The 21,750-nt window shown below is 32.6% G+C and overlaps 3 protein-coding genes across 4 annotated transcripts; 1 reads left to right on the top strand and 2 right to left on the bottom strand.

Moving 5' to 3' along the window:
• Window positions 1-42: 42 nt before the first annotated feature.
• LOC102666224 (pentatricopeptide repeat-containing protein At2g21090) lies at window positions 43-3,077 on the bottom strand. Its single transcript, XM_006581709.4, has one exon. The coding sequence runs from the start codon at window positions 2,698-2,700 to the stop codon at window positions 955-957; it is 1,746 nt and encodes a 581-aa protein (XP_006581772.1). The 5' UTR covers window positions 2,701-3,077; the 3' UTR covers window positions 43-954.
• A 105-nt stretch (window positions 3,078-3,182) lies between these two features.
• On the bottom strand, window positions 3,183-5,361 carry LOC100811164 (ABC transporter G family member 5). The gene has a single exon (XM_006581708.4). The coding sequence runs from the start codon at window positions 5,135-5,137 to the stop codon at window positions 3,275-3,277; it is 1,863 nt and encodes a 620-aa protein (XP_006581771.1). The 5' UTR covers window positions 5,138-5,361; the 3' UTR covers window positions 3,183-3,274.
• A 14,274-nt stretch (window positions 5,362-19,635) lies between these two features.
• On the top strand, window positions 19,636-20,877 carry LOC100815777 (NAC domain-containing protein 104). 2 transcript variants are annotated; one of them, XM_014776473.2, is made up of 3 exons: window positions 19,636-19,819; window positions 20,244-20,515; window positions 20,620-20,877. In XM_014776473.2, the coding sequence occupies exons 1-3, from the start codon at window positions 19,738-19,740 to the stop codon at window positions 20,794-20,796; spliced, it is 531 nt and encodes a 176-aa protein (XP_014631959.1). In that variant the 5' UTR covers window positions 19,636-19,737; the 3' UTR covers window positions 20,797-20,877. The 2 variants fall into 2 exon arrangements, with proteins under 2 accessions (XP_014631959.1, XP_003526868.1); XM_003526820.4 differs by having other exon boundaries at window positions 19,650-19,903.
• Window positions 20,878-21,750: the final 873 nt, after the last annotated feature.

The following is a 21,750-nucleotide window of genomic DNA, read 5'->3' as shown; positions in this document are numbered from 1 at the left end:
GCGACGTTAGAGTGTTCATCAAAGCAAAATTTTGGGAGAGTCAGGCTTCTAGAATCACACTCTCACAGGAAGTTTCTAAGAAAATAAGTTGTTTTTGACTGGGGTCAGTTTCTAAGAAAATCACTTTCTCAAAGCATAATAAACGATGAGGTGGACAAACTTGGCTATGAGTTTCAAAGTACCGTGGTCCCCACTGACCATAAAATTGTCATCATATCGAAGAACCTTGACTATGGTCAGTTTAAAAAATTAAAATTAAAAGGAGGGTCTACTGTGTCCAACTGTACAAGAGTCAACTCAAGACCAAAACAAGGATAATTTTATTTTGATGACACATTTGCATACAACAATAGCCGGCAATAAATTGTGATAGGCTCATTAATTGCTTGCAGTGATCATTCATAATTCTGATCTATCCAAATCAATAGCTGCAGTTAATCAAATGATTGTACTTGGATGTAGCCATAGGGTGAAATTTCAATACAAATGTAATGCCAGTATTGCGTCTCAAGACATGAGGAGACAACGGCAACAGCAGTAGCCAAGTACAGTGAAGGCCACTAAACTAACCAATCCAAATATAATCACATTCAGTTATTACTTAGGATATGTTTGGATTAATTCTTGAAAGCTTCTAAACGTCCGCTTGGCGTCTGAGGAATCAAACATAGAAGTAACTCTCGTTGGATTGGAAAAAATACCAGTTGCATCCATTGTATTTGGCTCCCAAACACGCATTAGTGTGTGTTTGTGTTGCAGTTAATACACATTCCAATGCATGTTCACTCCAATACATGAGTCTTGTATCATTGAGTTGAAGGGACATTTGAATGTTCTCTACATGGAAACTACCACACTCTTATTAGATGGTCTCACAAAGCTTACTGAGTGGAGTATGATTGAAGAGTAGTATCCTTGGTAATCACCATGTCTCATCAATGCGAGTATACTGACCTAACTAAAGTAGAAATCATCATCATAATCAGGAAGAAAAGGGTAATCAGTATAAGGCTGATATCCAGCATCCTTCGAATGAAGAACTAATTTACTGTTCACTTCACATATCTCTTCAACCTGTGGATGGAACTTGTCCTTGGCCACAAACTCGTGTCTCGCATTCCTTAACTCTATCCGACTACAAGCTGGTTCTTTCTCCAAACACCTCTCCTTCATTACATTCCTGATTCTTTTGGCACCACCCCATTTGCCAGATGCAGCATAGATGTTTGCCAGCATAACATATCTACCCGTATTTTCTGGTTCCAACTCAAACAGTTTCTCTGCAGCCTTTCTAGCGAGGTCCAAGTTCCCATGAACCCTACAAGCCCCCAACACTGCCCCCCACACTGCAATGTGATTCTTAATACCATCAGGCACTTTTTCAATCAAACTCATGGCTTCCATGAGTCTGTTTCTCCTCCCCAGTAAATCAATCAACAAAGCATAGTGTTCAGCTTTAGGCTTCACTCCATATTGCCTTTCCATCAAATCCACCAATTGTAATCCTTCATTATCTAAACCTGCATGGTTACAACCAGATAGCACCCCAAGAAATGTCACATGATTGGGCTCTACTTTGGCTTCTATCATCCTTCTGAAAACAGCCAGTGACTCCTCCCCATGGCCATTTTGTGCAAACCCAGTAATCAATGTGTTCCAAGTTACCACATCCCTCATAGGAGCCATCTCAAACAAATTTTCAGCTGATTTCATATCTCCACACTTAGCATACATGTCAATCAAAGCATTACACACATACACATTAAACAAGTTACCACTTTTGTCACCTCTAATAATTTGACCATGCACCTGTTTACCTCTTCCTATAAGCGCCTCCTGTGCACAGGCATCTATAACACTCACAAAAGTTGGAGCACTAGGCCTTACACCCTCTTCCAACATTTGCTTGAAGACATCAAAAGCTTCATCACAACCCCCGTTTCTCACAAAACCCGTTAACAAAGCAGTCCAAGAAACCGTGTTCTTAACCGGCATGTCCTTAAATACCCTACAAGCCTCATCCAATCTACATGCTCTAGTGTAAGCCACAACCATTGATGTCCATGAAACAACATTTCTCTCTGGCATGTAACAAAACACAGAAAACGACAAATTGGGTTCCCCACATTTCCCATAAGCGTCAATTAACGCGTTGTTAAGAATCACATTCCACTCCATGCCAACTATAACTGCCACCCCATGAACCTGACGCAACCATTGAAGATTACCCAAACAAGCGCAGCTTCCAACTACGCTAACCAGCGTGAACTCGTCTAACACCAAACCCTTACCACTGTTTTGCATCACCCGAAAGAGCTTAACCGAATCTTCGTGAAGCCCGTGGCGCGTAAAGCCGGATATTAACGAGTTATAACTAACGACGTTCCGTTGAGGCATTTTGTCGAACAGGTTATGCGCCTCATCGAAAAAGCCCGTTTTTGAGTAAAATGATATTAGCGTGTTCCACGAACGAGTGGTCTTGTTGGGAAGATCGCCAAAGGTCTTGTGTGCACTTTCTTCGCAGCCGCACTTTGAATACGCGTCAATTAGACCGTTCGCGAGGAAAGCGTCGAAGAAAAGCGCGGTTTTGATAAGGTGACCGTGCACGGCGTTTGCGAGTTTCACCCTCCTCGCCGTGATGCACTTTGAAATCAAAAACGAGTATTTTTCAACGGAGGAAATGACATCGTTTGGGAGCATAATTATGTTGCTTTCTGTCGCTGAATCAAACTCAAAACAACATGGGTACGAGGTCTTGTTAATGGGACCCACTTCTTCAAATTAAGGGTCTTTTTGTAATGCTCATTTTGATTGCCAGGGAGATGAGCTTAAGAAGGTTAAGTGCCATATTTACAAACGATTTTGAGAGAAACTTTTTCCAGTAGAGAAATTTTGGATATAAGTCATAAGTGCGTGCTTTTGAGAGTTTGAAACTTTCAAAAGCTCTCAGTGGCAAGAGTGAGTAGATAGCAGAAGCTATTTCATTCCTCATTCCTGGGATATTCGTTAAGTTTGCCCATTAGGGGTCTTTCTCTACTTTGCATCCAAACAGGCTCTAAATTAGATAGTGGTGTGAATTAAGTAATCCTAGAAAACACAATCCAACATAATATCATTTATATATATATATATATATATATATATATATATATATATATATATATATATACACACATTTTTGGCTTGTTGATATAACTTTATATCTTCTTTGTTTGCTATCTGCAGAAAAATCCAAGACATGTGAACCCTCGAGATAGAGAGAATCATCATAGTATCATACTTTTAGGATAACTCCTTGCGAACATCTGTACCTAAGAATTACATAAGAAATGAACCTGTAAACCAAGATAAAGCACACCATCACCCCAACATTCTTCCATCTACTAGTCTCTCCTCCAAGCTTTGCTTCTTTAAGTACATCCGCTCCTCTCACCACACATGTCCCAAACAAGTACTCCAAGCACTTATTTGAGTTGGAGAACTCATTTATTAGGAACCCTTCAAAGGGATACTTAAATGGAGATATGTAATGCATGAAAATCCAGTAACTTGGAATTTCATGTTTTGATATGAAGTAGCCAGAGAACAAGAGAAACGAACCAATGACACCAGCGATCATCGAATTTCCAACAATGAAATTAGGCACCAGTGCACTGAAACATACCACAACCGAATTTGCAGTGTTAAGAATCAGCCAAATTTGCATCAAAAAGTACAAAAATGCTGTGAAATTTCTGTTGAGACCAATGAGCCAGTACAAAGGCATTGTGAACAAAATGGCTAGTATGAGTAGAAATGGCAAGTAAACTAGGCCATTGGCAATAGCATAGGATGAAACTCTGTAGCTTCCACTAGAGGTCTCCTTCATTAGAATCTCCCTTTCTTGCAGAAAAATCGGTAGAGCTTCGGTGGTGCTTGACAACAAAAACGTTAATATGAAAGCAAATAGACCCACTCTTTCTTCTGCTCCTACTAGACCATCCTTGAGATTACAAAAGACTGAGCCTAAAACAAGTCCAGAAACCAGCATTTGAATTGTCCTGCAAGCAAAGAGTTCCTTTGTGCGAAGGATGTTTTTGGAGAACCTATGAGTGAGAATCATAGTTTCTCTCAATCCAGAATTAGCAAAACCACAGGTGATATCCATTCCCGAACTAATGATTTCTATGTCAATTACCTTGGATTGTTGAAAGAGCTGTTGCAAAGTAAACTTACCACTTCTACTCTCACCATGCTGAAATTTTTGTTGTTGCTGAATGGTCTCAATAGAATCAATGGCAAACTCAACTACATTAACATGAAGAGGAAGCTCTAAACCCATTAGTCTTAGATTCACACCCATTAAATCCACAGTGCCATGGTGCAACACATTGCCATTGGCCAATAACAGTAATGAGTTGAACAACTTCACTATTCTGTACCTGGGTTGGTGGATACTGAGGATTATAGTTCTTCCCCTAGAGTCAGCCATGACTTTAAGCATTTCAATTATTTGCAAAGCTGAATTACTGTCAAGCCCTGAAGTTGGTTCATCCAAGATCAGCACTTTTGGATCATGTATGACTTCAACACCAATGGAAACACGGCGCCTCTCACCACCGGATATGCCGCGGACACTTTCATCTCCAATTCTAGTCCTAGCAACATGGCCAAGACCAAGCTCTAGAATCAGTGACTTGACCCTGGAGAATAATTGCTCCCGAGGAAGATTTAGCCTTAACTTTGCACTAAACATAATGGTTTCTTCAACTGTAAGTAAGGGAAACAAGGTATCCTTTTGTGTAACATACCCTGAAAATTTTTTGAACTCAGCTTTATCCACAGGTTCTTGATTCACCAAGATAGAACCACTTTGAGGACTAGCTTTACCAGCAAGGATCTCAAGAAGGGATGTTTTTCCAGCTCCACTTGGCCCAACAATTGCCAGAATTTCCCATGGCTTGGCCATGCAATTCACATCTTTGAGGACATGCCTCACTCCACGGCATGACCTTTGTTCATCTTCTGCTTCATGAACATCTTCTTCCCTATTCAATTGTGGAAGTTTGGTGAAGATTTTAAAAGGTTTCTCTGTTGTCTTTGTACGGATCTTGTAGTTGATGCCAATTGCCTCAACCTCACACCCTTGTTTCTTCATTGAATACGTTCTTTGCTCTTCTTTTTTTCTCTTTCACTATCTGTTTGCATTCTACTATCTTCTTAATTATTTACAAGCCCTTTTGGTTGTCTTGCTCTATATTTTCCATATTATTTTTTGAATCCACGGTTTTGGCCTCAGCCACTCACTGACTGTGAAACCATGAGTGGTTCGAAGGGATTTCACAGCAAAAGCATTGAGATCCTCAAACTTGTATACATAGTTCACGTGCTCTTGTTCTGGCTAGTGCATGGAGAATAAAATTATAAAATGGAACATATAGTTCACGTGAATATTCTTGGATTCTTGTCGTTTAGAGAAACGGCAATACATTGATTAGATTATATATATCCATCTTCAGTGGCCAACTTTAACAAAAAAACAATTGGAGGATGCTAATGGTTTTGGATCAGTGTTCATATACCGCTATGAGCTTAATTTGTTACATAAAAGTTAAGATATATCTATGTGTAATTAGTAACTCTGCAGGAAACTAATCTCTATGCGAGATTTTCTGTAAAAATAAGAAAGTATAAAAATTCACACCCCCTCCGCTATGAACTTTCAACACACTTCTCCTATTTAGAGGTTATCATAATTTAAGTAGTTTTCCCCCATAGTCATCATTTTTTTCTTTCTTTAAACGTCCAAGGAATATTTGAATACAATTATACTATTATGGAAAATTAATTACCTTGTCCCTCTTGTTACTGAAACTAGAAAATTATTTTTCCAGCTCGAAATGCTTCAAAACCAACAGGAACTTCCATCTCTTTGCTATTTTACCAAGTCATTAAATTTTAAGGTCTTGTAATTTCTCAAGAATAATGATATTTTCTTCGTTAGATAAATAATCTTTCTATTATCATTCAGGAATCCAATGAAAGTCTCTCATGAAAATATCATAATCAGTGGAGAATTTGGTGCTGCATTATCAGCTAGATTAGCTGAAAAAAAGAATCCAGAATGATTCTAGACAAAATACTGTGAAGCTTTGCCAATGAATTTTGTTGGAAGAAAAAGGACTTCATCAGAAAATGATGTTCATTAAAAATTTAAAATAGGTGCGTGGATTCTATGTAGCCGCTTTTGTGAATATTCTAACTATAAAAATAATCGTTATATCATAAATAATAATAAAAATGTAATTTTAAAAACTAAATAGTTTGATCTTGTTGCATCAACTGCAATTAATTTTGACATATAGAAAATCTTAGTCCCAGATCAATCCAAAAAAGCCGTGAACCCCTTTGTAGTGGCCAATTGTGGTCCATTGTGAGCTTCTCTCGATCACTACTACTTACACCTATAACTATAGGACTTAAGTGTGTGTTTGAAAAACATATGAATCTAACACAAAGAATGTTTAAGCCTAAGTTACAACATATTACTTTAATATTTTGCTTTAAAAATATGATTTTTTTGTTTATCGTACAAGGTGTATCTAAACACACTCTAAATACTTATGCTGATTAAAAAGGCACAAAATGGTTTTTTTTTTCTTTTATAAAAGAAAATCACTTAGAGTCGTAGACATCCCCGTGAACCTCTCCCTTTTCACCTTTCAATTATTCAAAAATCAAAAGAGAAGTGCCAGCATAATCTTTTTTAATAAACTCTCTTTTATTGCTTAAAATTATAAGTGAAGTCAATTAATAAAAAAATGAGACCTACTGTATTTATTAAAACTTGGATTTAAAACATGTTAGGATGATGGACGTGATCAAGGTGGACTTTCAGACTTCACACGTCAGTTTGAATATACACATTTTTTAAGAGAACAAGAGAGGGGATTTGAAAAATAAATGACTTTGATACTCAAATATGTATATGCGTTAGGAGATAAAATAAATATATGCTTAAATGAGGCTCAAGTGAGCGATGGAGAGAGACGTGCACAAACTTGATGTGCTGAAGTGTGTGGAATGTGTTGAGGGTTCGATAGAACCTAATATTTACAAGAGTAAAGCGTAGCTGCGGATCCTTATTTGTAGAGGTTGTTATAGCCTTTGCAAATAATTTCTGACTTAAAAATAATAGTCCGTAGCTTGTAGACAAAGTGACAATGTTAGATAGAGATAAATGGTAGCTTATAGATAAAAGCTAGAAGATAATAACACCTTATAGATAATGTGTGACTTTGTAGATAATTAACTGTCTACCAATAGATAAAGATATTCAAATATTAATAAGTTAGAGATAATTTGTCGGTTAGGGAGTCCGACGGCTAAGAATCGAGTGTCCATACTCCTGTGCAGGACTAACGTAAAGGATTGAAATTTGTCCCGAAATATCATGTAGGGTGTCACATGTATTTTATGGACCCTAAATAATACACCTACATAATTTTATTTACTATAGTTATTAAAAGAACATGTTGTTACCATCTTTTGAAATCCTATACTTACCATCATTCACCACCAAAATGTTTATTACTAAAAAAGTTTAAAGTCCAATCCATTCCTAACGAATTTAAAATATTGGAATTGAAAACTTTTTACTAAATTTATTTTGTAGCTGTGCTTTCCTTTTCCTTTAAAAATAACGAATTGAGTTCTAATCGTCTTAGTAAAAATTATTCTTGGATACTCAAAAACCTATTTAATACATAGTGAGAGGGGATAAAAGAGGGAAAATATAAGATATAATAAATAATCTAATGTGATAGGTTTTGAAAAATAACATATCTTAATTAGATATTTGCAAAGTGGATTGTCCAAAAATTATTCTCCTTGTCTTAAAATCTACGTGTGTGTTTGATATAACTGAAAATTTAAATGGTGAGGAAAGAAATGGAAGGGAAGGGAAGCTTGAGGCAGGGTTCGAGAAATTTGGAAAATGTTTCATGGACACCTATTATGCTATGAAACATATAGGGAGAGAGATCAAAGAAAAAAAAATATAATAAGATTTATGATGTAATATGAAGACAAAGATATAGAGGGAAATGAGAAAATGTTGATAAATTGTGTTTAAAATAAATGAGTATTTGTGTATTATTACTTGAAAAGAAATTATGTGTTTGAAATAATTGATTAATGGTTGTTTAAGTGGAGTGAAATGGAATAAAATATAAAAAAATACCTAATAAATTAACATAGTGTGATGGACATATAAGACTCTGCAATTTTTTTTTAAATTTTTCTTTCTTTCTCACTTATTTTTTCACAAACCAAGTTCACCCTAAGAGCATCTTCAACACTTGTTGCTTAATGAGTTGCTTATTTTTAGATATTGTTGCTTAAAGTTTTTTTTTTACCATTAGAGATGATGAACGTATCATATTGAATTGCTTGAAACTAAGCTCTGATTGTTTATATAAGCAACCAATGCTTATGAGTAAAAAATACTTTTTTTGTTATTTAAGAATCATTTAGGAGAGAAATAATTTAAGAGTGGCTGAAAATTATATATCATTATAACAATATATATATATATATATATATATATATATATATATATATATATATGAATTATTTAACTATGACATGACATTATAAAAATTAATTAACATAAAATAAACAACTCAAAATAAATTACTTAAATTACATCCATAAAAAAGATACTCTAAAAATAAAAATGTTAAAAAAATATGGAAAGCCTCACACACTAGAAATCCTTCTCCAAAGTGATAAGAAGAAAAGCAACGAAAGGATCAGTAAAATCCCTATTTCTTCACCTCTATTTCTTCCCTCTTTACCATTCAAAGTATAACAGCCAGAATTGAGAAGCCGTGACAGTTATTCCTTCTACCATCATCGCACGACGTGACACTACGCATTACCTTTTGATTAGCCACTGATGGAGGACTTGCATAATATTTGTCATAGTCGGCTTAAGATTCAAACAGTTAAAGGAAGGGTTTTAGGCCCCTAAAAAAACGTCTCAAATTTTTTTTAATTATTAATATACCTTAAAAAAATTATTGTAAAATTATATTTAAAAATAAATTTTAATTAAAATATTATAAATAACGGTTAATCTTTTTATTGGTATAATACGTAATAATTAATGAGTAACAATTCTTCACTAATATTATAATTTTGTTTAAAAAAAGATTTAATAATTAATAGCTAAAGAAATTCAAAAGTTTTTCTTTTATTTTTATTATCTTTATTTTCTTCCTATTCAATTTTAATTCTGTCTTCTTTTCTCCGTGTTATATCTCTGTCTTCTAATATGTTTTTTTAGTTTATTTGATTATTATTTTACTTTGATACATTAGCCAATAGCTCCTCAATACCTATTTATTTATTCTCAACTTTTATATGCATGTGTCTCTATTTGAAGGAATGATAGAGGGAATAGTTGGTATTTCTTTCCTTTGAGTGTGTCAATCAGGTAAAAGTCAAAAATAAAACTGATTGTACTCTTATTTACTCAAATATTCTTTTGTTGATAATTATTACATACTTACATGTTCCTTTATCAAATTGTAATTATACGAATTGACGTTATTGTCTATTGAAAAAAATATTAAATGAAATTAATTACGACAATTTAATCGATAATTTTGTATCACAAAAAGTTCAAAAAAATTAATTTTAAATAAACAATGATAATTTTAATAAATTATTTTATGAGTAAATAAAAAGTATCATTCTTAAATTTGCTTTAGGTCTCTCAAGTCTTTGAGTCATCTCTAATATTTGCAATAGAGTAACATACACGATAAATTAGGGCAACTCTTTCAAAAATAATATATGTTTCTTCATTTTCTTGCACCTAAAATATATTCCCTCACATTTATTAAGGTGATAGAAAATGAGATGAGATATGGATAATGTATTATTATTATGTATATATTATTGTTATTATTATTTTATCAGGAAAAAAAGAATTCTAATTTATGATTTTAATTTTTTTTTAATCACCAAGTCAACCTTTATAATTTTTAATATAATAGCAATGTGGTGTTGTTGTTGAGTGCTATAATATAAAAATCAGAAAGATTTAGAGTTTTGCAGGTTTGTTAACCTTAGTTTTTATTCAGATTATGATGCATGTAAAAAAGACAAATCAAAATACGAAAATACTATATTCCTTATAGTCCTCTTGTTTATTAAGTTGCGGGTTGTATAAATCGGGACATTAAGGGCATGAGGCTTCTGCCTTCTAGGGTACATCACCTTGGCATGTGGTATACCCGTAGGCTGTGCAGCACAAAAATGACTTGTTATTGCAGGTTTCAAAACCTTTTATATTATATTTTAATCCTTTGCAAGTTTTATATAGACTGTGTTTAAAATTAAGTTGAAATTTCAAAGAGATTTCTGGTGCGATATTTCATATTTGTTCTTTCACATGATCCCAATTTCCACAGGAAAGCTTTTTTGCAATTCCTAGACTTGGATTTCCCCCTAAAAAATTTCAAGAACATCAGTTACCAAACAATTAATATTTCTTCTTCAAGACTTTGCATTTGAAGTCAACCAAAAGTGTTTTTTAAATGTTTGTAAGAATATCATTCCTAGATATAATGTTTTTAAAATATAATTCTTAGAAATACAATACCATACATTAAAATAAGTTTCCCCTTATAAAGTATAAAATAAAAACAAAATAAATTATTTTCTCTCATTTAAGTTAAAATTTATTAATTCATGCACTGTAACTTTTATAGTTTTTATAGAAGCCTTCCCATCTAACATATCCAAAAATTTAAGTGATAAGTTAATTTTAAGTTATAAGAGAAACTCAATTTATTTTTGTTCTTAATTGTTCCCCTCTTAATAAATGCTTTTATAGAAAAATTGATCAATACACGATCATAATAATAAAAAAAAAATAGTGTGGGAGATGCCTATAGGACGACGATATAACGTGTCAAATAATGATATTATCCTTTAAGATTTTCCCCACTTTCACATTATTTTTTTATAACTCTTGGCTAATAAAATTAGTTGAAAAATTAGTTAGAAGTTGAGAAAGTTATCCTGAAAAGTACGAGTTGACTTGTTAAATTATAAGTGTTTAATAAAACTAATTATTAAGTAATTGAAAAGTGTCAAATAATGGAAAAATAATAAAATCATAATTTATTTAAAAATGATAAATATATTAAGAATAAAAAGGAAAAAATATAAAAAACTAGAAGCTAAAATTTTTAAAAAATATTACTTCAAATAACATTTCAAAAAATACTAAAAGCCATTAAAAAAATTATTTATCGAACAATCAAATGAGTTTTTCAACTAATAAAAAAAATAAAAACTACCTAAAACATCTTATCAAACATAGCTTTAGGTTTAAATATGTTTGAGATCCTGATATATACTAATTTTTGTTTTGAGCCCCTGATAAATTCTTTGATAAATATCTGATATATTAAAAGTTTTGTTTTGAGTCTCTAACGTTAATTAATTAATGATGACATAACATCATCTCAATGATTCTTTTAATATATATGGACCGTTAGGATAATATCATATCATTATTTAACTAACGATATAGGTCCAGAATAAAACTTTTAATACATAGTTGAGATTCTGAACAATGAAAAAAAATATTAGGAACTAAAAATAAAAATTATATATATATATATATATATATATATATATATATATATATATATATATATATATATATATATATATATATATATATATATATATGACCTAAAAGATATTTAATTCTTCATCTTATTTCATATTTTTTTTATTTCTATTTTTTTCGCATCTATCTCCTTGCTTCAGTTTTGATACTACTTTATCTTAAAAGAAAGTTTGAAGTGTACTGTGATGCTTATGTGAAAGGATAGAATGTGTTCTGATGCAAGATAAATTAAAGAGTAGTTGCTTATGCATTCATACAGTTGAGACATCATGAAGTGAATTATCACATTTATCATAGTTGGAAATTAGTTGTAGTAGTGATTAGGGTTTAAAGGAAGCTCTTAAAAGTAAGTTTGGTATTCATTTGGGCGCAACAAAGATGCATCAGGAGTTGAAAAGGGAGTTTTGGTGGCTAGAAATGAAGAAAGACATGACATGTATGCGGCAACTTGTTCGTCACATGCCTATATGCTTGCGTTTTTTTCCACGTTAATGCTTAAATTTTTTATGCTTTACTAATTTACTATATGTAATAAAAATTTCGATATTTATATTTATAATCATATTATATATATTTATGCACTAAATTTTTCCTGAGTTAAGACACTTTACATGCATACTAATTAAGTAGATGATTATAGATTTTATCTATTTTGATTTGTGAAAATTATGTAGATGATTTTTCTCTTTTTTATGCAGTTGATTTTTTTTTTTATCAACGCGTTGATAAAATACAACGTACGTTGTATTTTATTGCAATTTAACTTTTAGATATATAGTATGATATAACATAATAGAATTATACATTGAATTTTATTTTAATTAACTTCCTAATTTTTTAGTTGAAACTCAACCACACTGGACTATAGGCTCCTAATAGGCCATATATATGTTCTATTTCTACTCTTATAAAGGTATAGTCTAAAGAAACTCCAACTAAAAGCATTAAAGAAGTGAGGAGAGAAAACAACATAAATAAAAACCGCTTTTACAAGTAGTGTGTCAATCTCAATCTTGAAAGAACAGATCTCTTTTTGCTACAGTGTTGATTTTCTACCTGAAATTGCCAGAGACCTAACCCTAAGCCAATTCAACCCCTTTTATATCAAATAATAAACATGGACAAAATAGACATTAAATTATATATGCTTTTTTAAAAGGGCACACGATAGATAGAATTGGTCGTGACACTTGGTCATCTTTTCACAAGGGCCATGGCCGTGTATGCCTTCGAAAACTTTCTTTTCTTGTCAGTTTTTATCCAAACCCAGTTCATTCCTCTTTTTGCCATAAACATTGAAATCGAATGAAGATACGCTGAAAACGATCGATAAACTATATATAGTTTTCACAGAAATTCTCTCCAATAAACAGATATAAACTGATTTTATCATTTGATCAGTATATAGTCTTTACATATTTTTCCATTGTTTATGATACCATGAACTAAACTATAATAGTTTTGCAAAAATTTGAAGACTTTAATATATAGACTTCATGACATGAATGCAAGATTTTTTATCATGTCAATTAGAAATTATAATTGGCAAGATTCATAAGGTATTTATTATAAAAATTAATAACTTTATTATATATAATAATTTGTCAATAGATGATGATAATATTTGAGCTGAAAACATATATATGGTGGTACTAGCTAGTTAGCAGATTTTTTTTTCAAACATAAAACTTGAATCCAATATATAATTATTATATACCCATTTGAATCAAACATTTACCATCTAAATCAAATGTCCATTCATGCACGAATTTATAATTATTTATACCCATTTGAATTTTGCCTGATCTACGCAAGAGTTTATTTGACAAATTTGGTTTTTATATCTTATCAATTGATTTATGAATTTTTTTAGACAATAGCATTTTAATCCATTCAAATTTACAAGCTGAATGCTTTTTTATATACAATCATTTAATTATATAAATTAAAATAATTTTGTTATATTTTTTTTGTTGAATTCAATTAATATAAAATATTAAATAACATTTTATTTGAATTAAATTTGAAACATAATAGTATAAAAATATTTTAAAAATAATGTAACATGGTATAACTTATATTTTAATATGATTTAATTTGAATGAAAGGATAATAATAATAATGTAGTATCTAGGTTCCACAAAATACATGTGACACCATGGCACTTTGAGGACCTGTGTCAACCCTCCGTGTTAGTCTTGAAACAAGAACACAAACAACCTTTTATTATTTAAATACATTTGAATTTTCTTATCTCTCGGCATATATTCAATTATCTACAAGCTACACATTGTCTATGAGGTATAATTATCTATTAGATTTTATCTTTATGTTACGTATTATCTAAAAAATTATCTATCGGCTCTTATCCATAATCTGAAAATTATTTGCAAATGCTATAACAGTCCCTACAAATAAGGACCCGCAGCTCCACTCATCTTCTATAAATACCATGTTCCAGGGCACGAGCAAACATGTCTGCACAAACACTCTCTTCATCTCTTATTCTCCTAACTCATATACTTACTTAAGTGTCAGAGTCTTTGTTTTGCAAGTCTCCCTTCATGTCCTCTTAGCAAAGGCCACACTCAAAGTCGACGTGTGAAATCCAAGATCCCACATTGGCCATGCTCACCTGGATGTGTCCCAACTCCGAATTTTGGTAAGTATTATTATTATTATTTGTTCTTACCAAAATTCGGAACTGTGACACGTCAGGGTGGACGTGGTTGAGTGGGGTCCTGAACTTCACACGTCGGCTTGGAGAGGTACCTTTGATAGGAGGGGAGACTTACAAAACAAAAAACTTCAATGCTCAAGTACAAATATATGTAAGGAAAGAAAAGCAAGTATATGCTTAATAAGGCTCGTATGAGCGAAAGAGAGAGAGCATAGGCTTGTTGTCGTGTGTGCTGAGTGTGTGAGCAAGTCATGTAAATGAGTTCGATGGAACCTGCCTTTATAGTAGCTAAGAGAGCGGTGTTGGTCCTTATTTGTAGGGGTTGTTGTAGTGTTATACATAATTCTCAACTTATAGATAATAGCCGAGAGCTTAGAAATAATGTTAGAGATAAATATTTGAATTATAAATAAAGGTCGAAGATAATCATATAGACAATGTAGCGTTATAGATAATTTAATATCTGTCAATAGATAAAATATTCAAACACATTTAAATATTAGTTAAGTTATAAATAACCTGTTTGTTGGGAAGCCCGACTGCGAAGGATCATGCGTCTGGGCTCCTATAACAATAATTTTTTTTATAAAATCTTAAAAAAAACCAATCCTCGATACATAAGATGTGTATAGATAACTATGTAAAAAGGAAAGAGGTGATATATGTACATATATAAGAGAGTGAAGAGAACCCGGAACCCAAAAGCTTATTCTTCAAATTGAGCACTCAAATTTATATAGGAAAAGATAGAATAGATTATTAAAGTATTGTTTGCATTTATACATAACTATTTGTTACACTCAACACTATATAATAAAATTTCTCATTTATTCCTCTTTTATTATTATACTATTTACTCTAACTATTACATTATTTTATTTTGATTGTTTTGAAAATTAAAAAAAAACTATAGTAAAGCATAAAAATATAGATTTTAAGTTTAATGAAATGGTATAGTGTTAGCTCCACCATCAGATTTGTTGGATTTTGACAACTATGGTAAAGGATAAAAATATAGATTTTAACAACATTTTTTATAACTTATTTTTTTCACATTATTATTTTTAAATATCTAATATTCCCCTCCTTTCTTTAATCTTTTCCTTAAATTGTAATTTTTGTCGCACAAAAGTAAATGAATGAGGAACATCATCCACAGTAAAATGTTGCCTAGCCTCGACAGGGGAAGGGTTATATAAAGAGACTACTTGATTGCTGGGTTATTCATGTTGGTACTTAAGGTCCAGGGTGGTTTTCTGTTTTCAATTTTAAAATTATTTAAAAATAAATTCAGTTTCAGTTTTAAAATTTTAGAAGTTGTTGTAAGTTCCTTACTCTCATTACTTTGTGAAATTCATCTCCATCGTCCTCAATTTATCTTCCTTCAAGAAGCCCCAACAGCCTCCATTGCCGTAGCATCAAGTCTACTAACCCTTCTGCCTTCCCCCAACACCCTTCCTCATAATAAGTGTTGGGTTTTTTTGGCTCTCTTTCTATGTGGAGTAAAGATCCAAATAAGAAGACTCATTTTGTTTCACTTATTTAAGTGGAGAGGGTCAGATTAGGGAGACAAAGAGAGAGACTCATTTGTTAAGGAAAAAACAGTTACAAAACATTGAGAGTGAAGAAGAGGGAAAATCATTGTGATTTTCACACACTCACTAGAGAGTATTTTTCAGGTTGCAATTGCGGATTTGTTGACCGTTGGATCAAACTGATTTTTGGAAAGCAGGTTCTACACATCTGATACATCAATTTTTCCCGTTGGATCATTAAATAAATATCTGGAAATAGAAATAAGTGTTTCGCATTCTCTGTTCTATATTTTGGGGTTTCATCTTCTTGTTTGTGTCTCTGTCTTGATTTGACTATTTGTACCACGTTTTAGTATACTTGTTGGAGACTTTCTTGTATTTTTATTGATTATAGTATATTTATTTCTTTGCATTAAGGGATTTTCCATGTTAAACAAATTGTGTCTCTTGTGTGTAGTTTTTCTTAATTTCTATTTTGCACTTTATATTTTATCGGTATTCCTCACATCTTGCAAGTTTGGAAAATTTATTTACGTTGCCTATTGAGTTTGTTATTCTTCACAGGCCGAATCAACATCCTTGCCAACCGCCTCGACCTTTGGTACGAGTACGCGTCCTTAAGCAGTTCCCTAATCCGTGAAGGCTTCTCCCCTTCGACAATCGAAGAAACCACCGACATCTCCAGCATTGATCAGAATCGCCTCATCGTCGGCGCGCAGGTCAGCGACTCCCTCGTCCACTCCAAGGCTGACCTTAACCTGGCCCAAGCTCCTCTAAGAGATTCGCCTCCTTAGTGCCTCGCAGCGCATGACCACTGCGCACTTCCTCGTCGAGAATCGCTGTGACGGGAAGGCTCCACAGGAGCTCGCACCTTCAGTGAAGGATTTTCCTAGCCGGCGCGAGGATAAAGGATTGTGGAATGGTGAAAGAGGGGGATACGGTGGATGCAGGGGGTGCTGCATGTGTTCCGGTGGTGAGGCTAAGGATTGGGGAGGTGGCGGAAGCAAATTCGGTGGTGGTGTTGCCGGTCTCCGTGACGGATGAGAGACGAACAACAAAGTGAGGGAGATAACAGTTGAGCGAGAAGTGGAAGTTACGATAAACCACAACTAAAACTCACAAACCTATTTTTATTGTTTTTGAAATAAATTAAAATTTGTTTTCGAAAGAAAAAAAAAATCAACTCAGCCATTTTAGCTTAACACGTTTCAGTTTTGAAATTATATTTTAAAATCGAAAACTGCAAATTCACAACCAAAGGGGCCTAAATAAATAAATGTGTCTTGCGTGAAAGAAAAAACACGTATATATATATTATCTAGCATGACAAAATTAAAGCCGACACAGTGGTATAACTGTAGAAGTTACTGTAGACGTGTTTTTGCCCCCACGTAGAAAGGTTCTTTTACACAATCAAACAAAACTCCACTAATATTCTTCTCCACTTTCTATGGTTTTTAATTCCTGTCCATGCATGGTTTGAAGGGCCATGGAGATGGGGATAAGGTTAAGTGCCAATGCCGCAATGATATAATAAAAAGCTATAGGCACACACAGTAAAACAATTGTCTTTGGATCAAACTTAGTGCCGGCTAAAAGTGACATGCCAACCACTTCAAGATCGACGAGGGGAGCACATAGACTTTAACTTTATTGTGAAGCTATAGCGTTAATGATGGCTATGATACTAAGCCACCAAGTTAATTGTCTACTATTATTAGTTTGTTGTTTACGTAAATACAACCAAATTCCCACTAACGCTGGTTAATTGTTTTGTCTTTTTTAATATTTGTCTGATTGAGTACTAGAATAACTTTATTATATGGCTATTAAGACCCTTGAGATATGAAGTAGGTCGAAGTCTCGAAGACTTGGACCCTTGAGTACAACACTCGTTTAGCGCAAAACCATGAAATGCTTCTTTCTAGTCATAATTAAGTATAAGAAAACAAGAAAAATTGACATGTAATTATAAACGTTGTATTGATTGAACCCATAGCATTGGCGTAGAGCACACACATGACACATGGTTTCTGACTAAAAAAATGTTCCATTAATTGTCTTAATTAACTTTCTTGACCTATTAATTTGAAGATGAACTAAGTACGTCACGAATTCAAGAAATAATTACTTGATCTCAATGGGTCACTAAATAATCTATAATTAAGTGTTATTAAACTTTTTTTATGAGAATGGATGGAAACTAGTATAACATAAGGTGGTCGAAAACTATGTAACTTCTTCTAATTCTCTTTGGGTGCACATGAGCACATTGATATCCTCGAATAATGACATTTATAGAACCTCAATTATGTTTATCGTCCAACTCGATCTAACGCTGCAAATGATTAATATGACAAATGGATTATTTGCATGCCTATGGAATTGATGATTTTTAGAGTGTCAAGTTGTACGTCAGCTATCAGCAGCAGCCTTATAGTTTTAACTTTCATGTGAGGCTAACTATAATGAAAGGTACATGTGAACATATGGCGCAACGATGAGCAATTAACGCTTTCATTTTGACGCGTGTTACTCAAGAGAGCCTTTTTTTTCTCTTGCATGTCAAAGTGGCTCGTTGTCTCCACATCCACACACTTGTAAAATTATTTGGACCAGATCCGAGACAGATGTCACTGACAAAGATATCTTTCTATGATTACTTTTCTACGTGGGTTTTTCTTACAGATGGCAGTTTTTTTTATGTAAGATGACAATTGAATTTAGGTTTATACGAATAGATATTGATTAAAGAGAAAATGACAGAAAATTGATTATGAGGAAGACTGTTATAAGTTTTAGTTTTATTTCTATGAAAAGAGAAATATGCGAACCAATTGGAAGAAATTAATTACTTTAAGAGATTTTATATATGATGGATAAAAGATTCATATAAATTATTGGTTATTTTCTTTAAAGATTTAGTTTTTAACTGAACTTAAAATTGCTGTTTGATCCATATAAGTACAAATATTGGAATGTTTTAGTATTAATTACTCAGACCCCCCTCATTCTTAGTTTTTCAAACTATAAAATTATACAGAGAGAAATTAGGGAACACTTTTTATGTCTGTCTCTTCAGATATAATAATATAATTTGAGTAATCAAATCGCACTCTTATCTTTTACGTAACACTTTTATAATATGGAGAGAGTTAAAAAACATATAATAAAAAAATGTAGTACAATGATATAAAAAAATGAGTTTAAAATATTAATGCTGTAAATTAAATAAAAAGCAAGAATGACATTACTCATAAAAAAAAAAACTCTAATTAATAAGATGAACAAAATTCCTTATGTGATGTTGGGGCGAAATATCACATCTTATCGGCATATACCTTGTGTGAATCTGCATGCAACTGCAATAATTAAATGGTGGGAAACCCTATAGTGTCATCATTGTCATGGATTATGCCAGTAAGGTTAAGAGAAAAGAACCGATAATTAAATAAACGTGAAAAAATTTAATGAACCATGCACATAAAGGTGGGTCTCATCAGGTGCCTTAATCCTTATCCTTCCTAGTTATATAACTAACTATATGGGGTAATATAATAATTTAATGTTAACTTAAATTATCAATATTGTGGCTAGCTTATTTTGTTAGCTTCCTTGGCCGGCTTTTTCCATCAATTGGTCCTACTTTCTTATGATGGTATTACACGTACCGCCGCCTTTCTTACAGAAACTCACTCCTTTTTTTAATAATAATCAATCCACCAAAATCCCTCTCTCTAGACCTCTCTTTCTTTCTATTATATATAGTGACAAATTATAACTAAATTGTAGTGCCAAATTCCACTAAATAATTCAACAACATATAGAAGATGGAAGATGAAAGCATCAACCTTCCTCCTGGGTTTTTGTTCTCTCCAACTGATGAAGAACTTGTTGTTCACTTTCTTTATTGTAAGGCTTCTCTTATTCCTTATCATCCCAACATCATTCCCGATCTCGATCCGTCTCAGCTTGATGATCCTTGGGAACTAAATGGTATTCTTAATAAATTAATTAATTAAGTGTCCTCACTCAATTATTGTAATTACTGTTCTTTTTTTTTATTTTTAAATTATACATTGATCATATGTTATATGTTTATTTAGTGACATAACTATACAAGAGAGAGTAGATCCAACAACATAAAATAATTTTATATTTTATTTAATTATAAATTATCGTTTATGATAAATTAATTATTTTTTATAATGATTGTTTTAATAATATATCAAACTAAATTATAATTAATTGATAATATAAAATTATTTTACATGATTAATGCTTAATCATTAAACTTACTATATAGAATGTGTGGATATATGTGTAATATTTACAGGTAAGGCGTTGTTAAGTGGAAATCAGTACTATTTCTTTACCAAAGTGAATGAAAACAGAACCACTGAAAATGGGTATTGGAAGGACACAGGTGTCACGAAACCTATATTGTCAACCTTTGATAAGGAAGTGGGAATGAAGAAGTACTTGGTATTCCACATTGGTGAAGCTCCACAGGGCACTGAAACCAGTTGGGTAATGCAAGAATATCATATATGTTCCTCTGAGTTTGACACTGCCTCATATCGAAGTGTTAGGAGAAGAAGAAAACATGTAAGTGACTTTATTTAATTAATTTGTAAAGCCAGTTAATTATATATGGTTGGCAGAGAATATTGATGAGTGTATTCTATTTAATTAAATTTTGTCCCTAACAGGATCAAAGTTGGAGCAAGTGCGTTTTGTGCAGAGTCTATGAGAAGATCAGGTCTCAACAAAGTGTAGACTGCTATAGGGATGATGATGATGATGGCAGTGGATCAGAGCTTTCGTGGCTAGACGAAGTTTATCTGTCGTTGGATGATGATCTGAAAGAGATTGGCATGCCTATTTAGATTCAATGTATAATAAATAATATATATATATATATATATCTGTTTTCTTCTTCATTATGGGAGAGAGAGAATATTTATTAATTTGGATTTTTTGACCCATCATTAACACTTTATTCCGACAACTTGGATCCATGATCACATCTAGCCTTATAAAAATGTAGTCTAAAAAAATAATTACCTGACACATCTGAATTGACGAACTTCTGGGTTTGCCTTCTTCATCGGAGCTCTCCACTTGGCTCCAATCAAGTGGCAGAATCGCAATTCAATATTATTTCCGCTTCTCTGTTCGCGCCACTTTGCATCTCGCGCTTTTCGCTTTTCGCTTTTCGGTATCTTCAGCTATTCTGTGATATTGAATCTTCGGAGATTCAAAAGCAAGATCAACTGCTTCTTGAATCTTGATTGGACCTCGATGAAAGTAGAGTCCAGTCAATAATCTTGATATTAAATTTAGTATTGTTACTTGTTTGAATTTGATTTTTCGTGATCTTCAGGCCACATTTATATCTTTTCCTCTTCCTCTTGATTTTTTTATTTTTTTTTTGAAAATTTCTGTATTATTCATTTGACGTAACTGATGTCTCTCTTCAGCAAACACTAAAACCCTCTGTTTAATGTTTTGAGACAATGTCTTCGTTTGCTACAGTAATGGCATTACTTTAGACAGCGATTTTGGAATTTCTGTTCTTGCCTATTGGATTGGATGAAAAAACTGAATGGCATGCTCAATGAATTTGTCTTGGTAATGTAAAATTGGGATGGTATACCCCCAAAATAGAACTGCAATATGAATTCTTTATTTGCAGTGTAAATTCAGGATGGTGTATTTGAGCCTTATTTCTAGATGAATTTTTCGTTCAACGACTCCATGGCTCTAAATTGAAATTTTCTTTATTCATAATGTAAAATTAAGATGGTACGCACCCTCAATGGAACTGCAGTATGAACACT

This window comes from Glycine max, chromosome 6 (assembly GCF_000004515.6).
Source record: "Glycine max cultivar Williams 82 chromosome 6, Glycine_max_v4.0, whole genome shotgun sequence".
NCBI lineage: Eukaryota > Viridiplantae > Streptophyta > Magnoliopsida > Fabales > Fabaceae > Glycine > Glycine max.
This window is presented reverse-complemented; position numbering and strand designations above follow the sequence as displayed.

Bases quoted from the DNA above. Each gene is read 5' to 3' on its own strand.
- LOC102666224 (XM_006581709.4), bottom strand. From the start codon at position 2,700: ATGCTCCCAAACGATGTCATTTCCTCCGTTGAAAAATACTCGTTTTTG.
- LOC100815777 (XM_003526820.4), top strand. From the start codon at position 19,738: ATGGAAGATGAAAGCATCAACCTTCCTCCTGGGTTTTTGTTCTCTCCA. The intron at 19,904-20,243 runs GTATTCTTAATA...TAATATTTACAG, and splicing joins TGATCCTTGGGAACTAAATG to GTAAGGCGTTGTTAAGTGGA. The intron at 20,516-20,619 runs GTAAGTGACTTT...TGTCCCTAACAG, and splicing joins TTAGGAGAAGAAGAAAACAT to GATCAAAGTTGGAGCAAGTG.
- LOC100811164 (XM_006581708.4), bottom strand. From the start codon at position 5,137: ATGAAGAAACAAGGGTGTGAGGTTGAGGCAATTGGCATCAACTACAAG.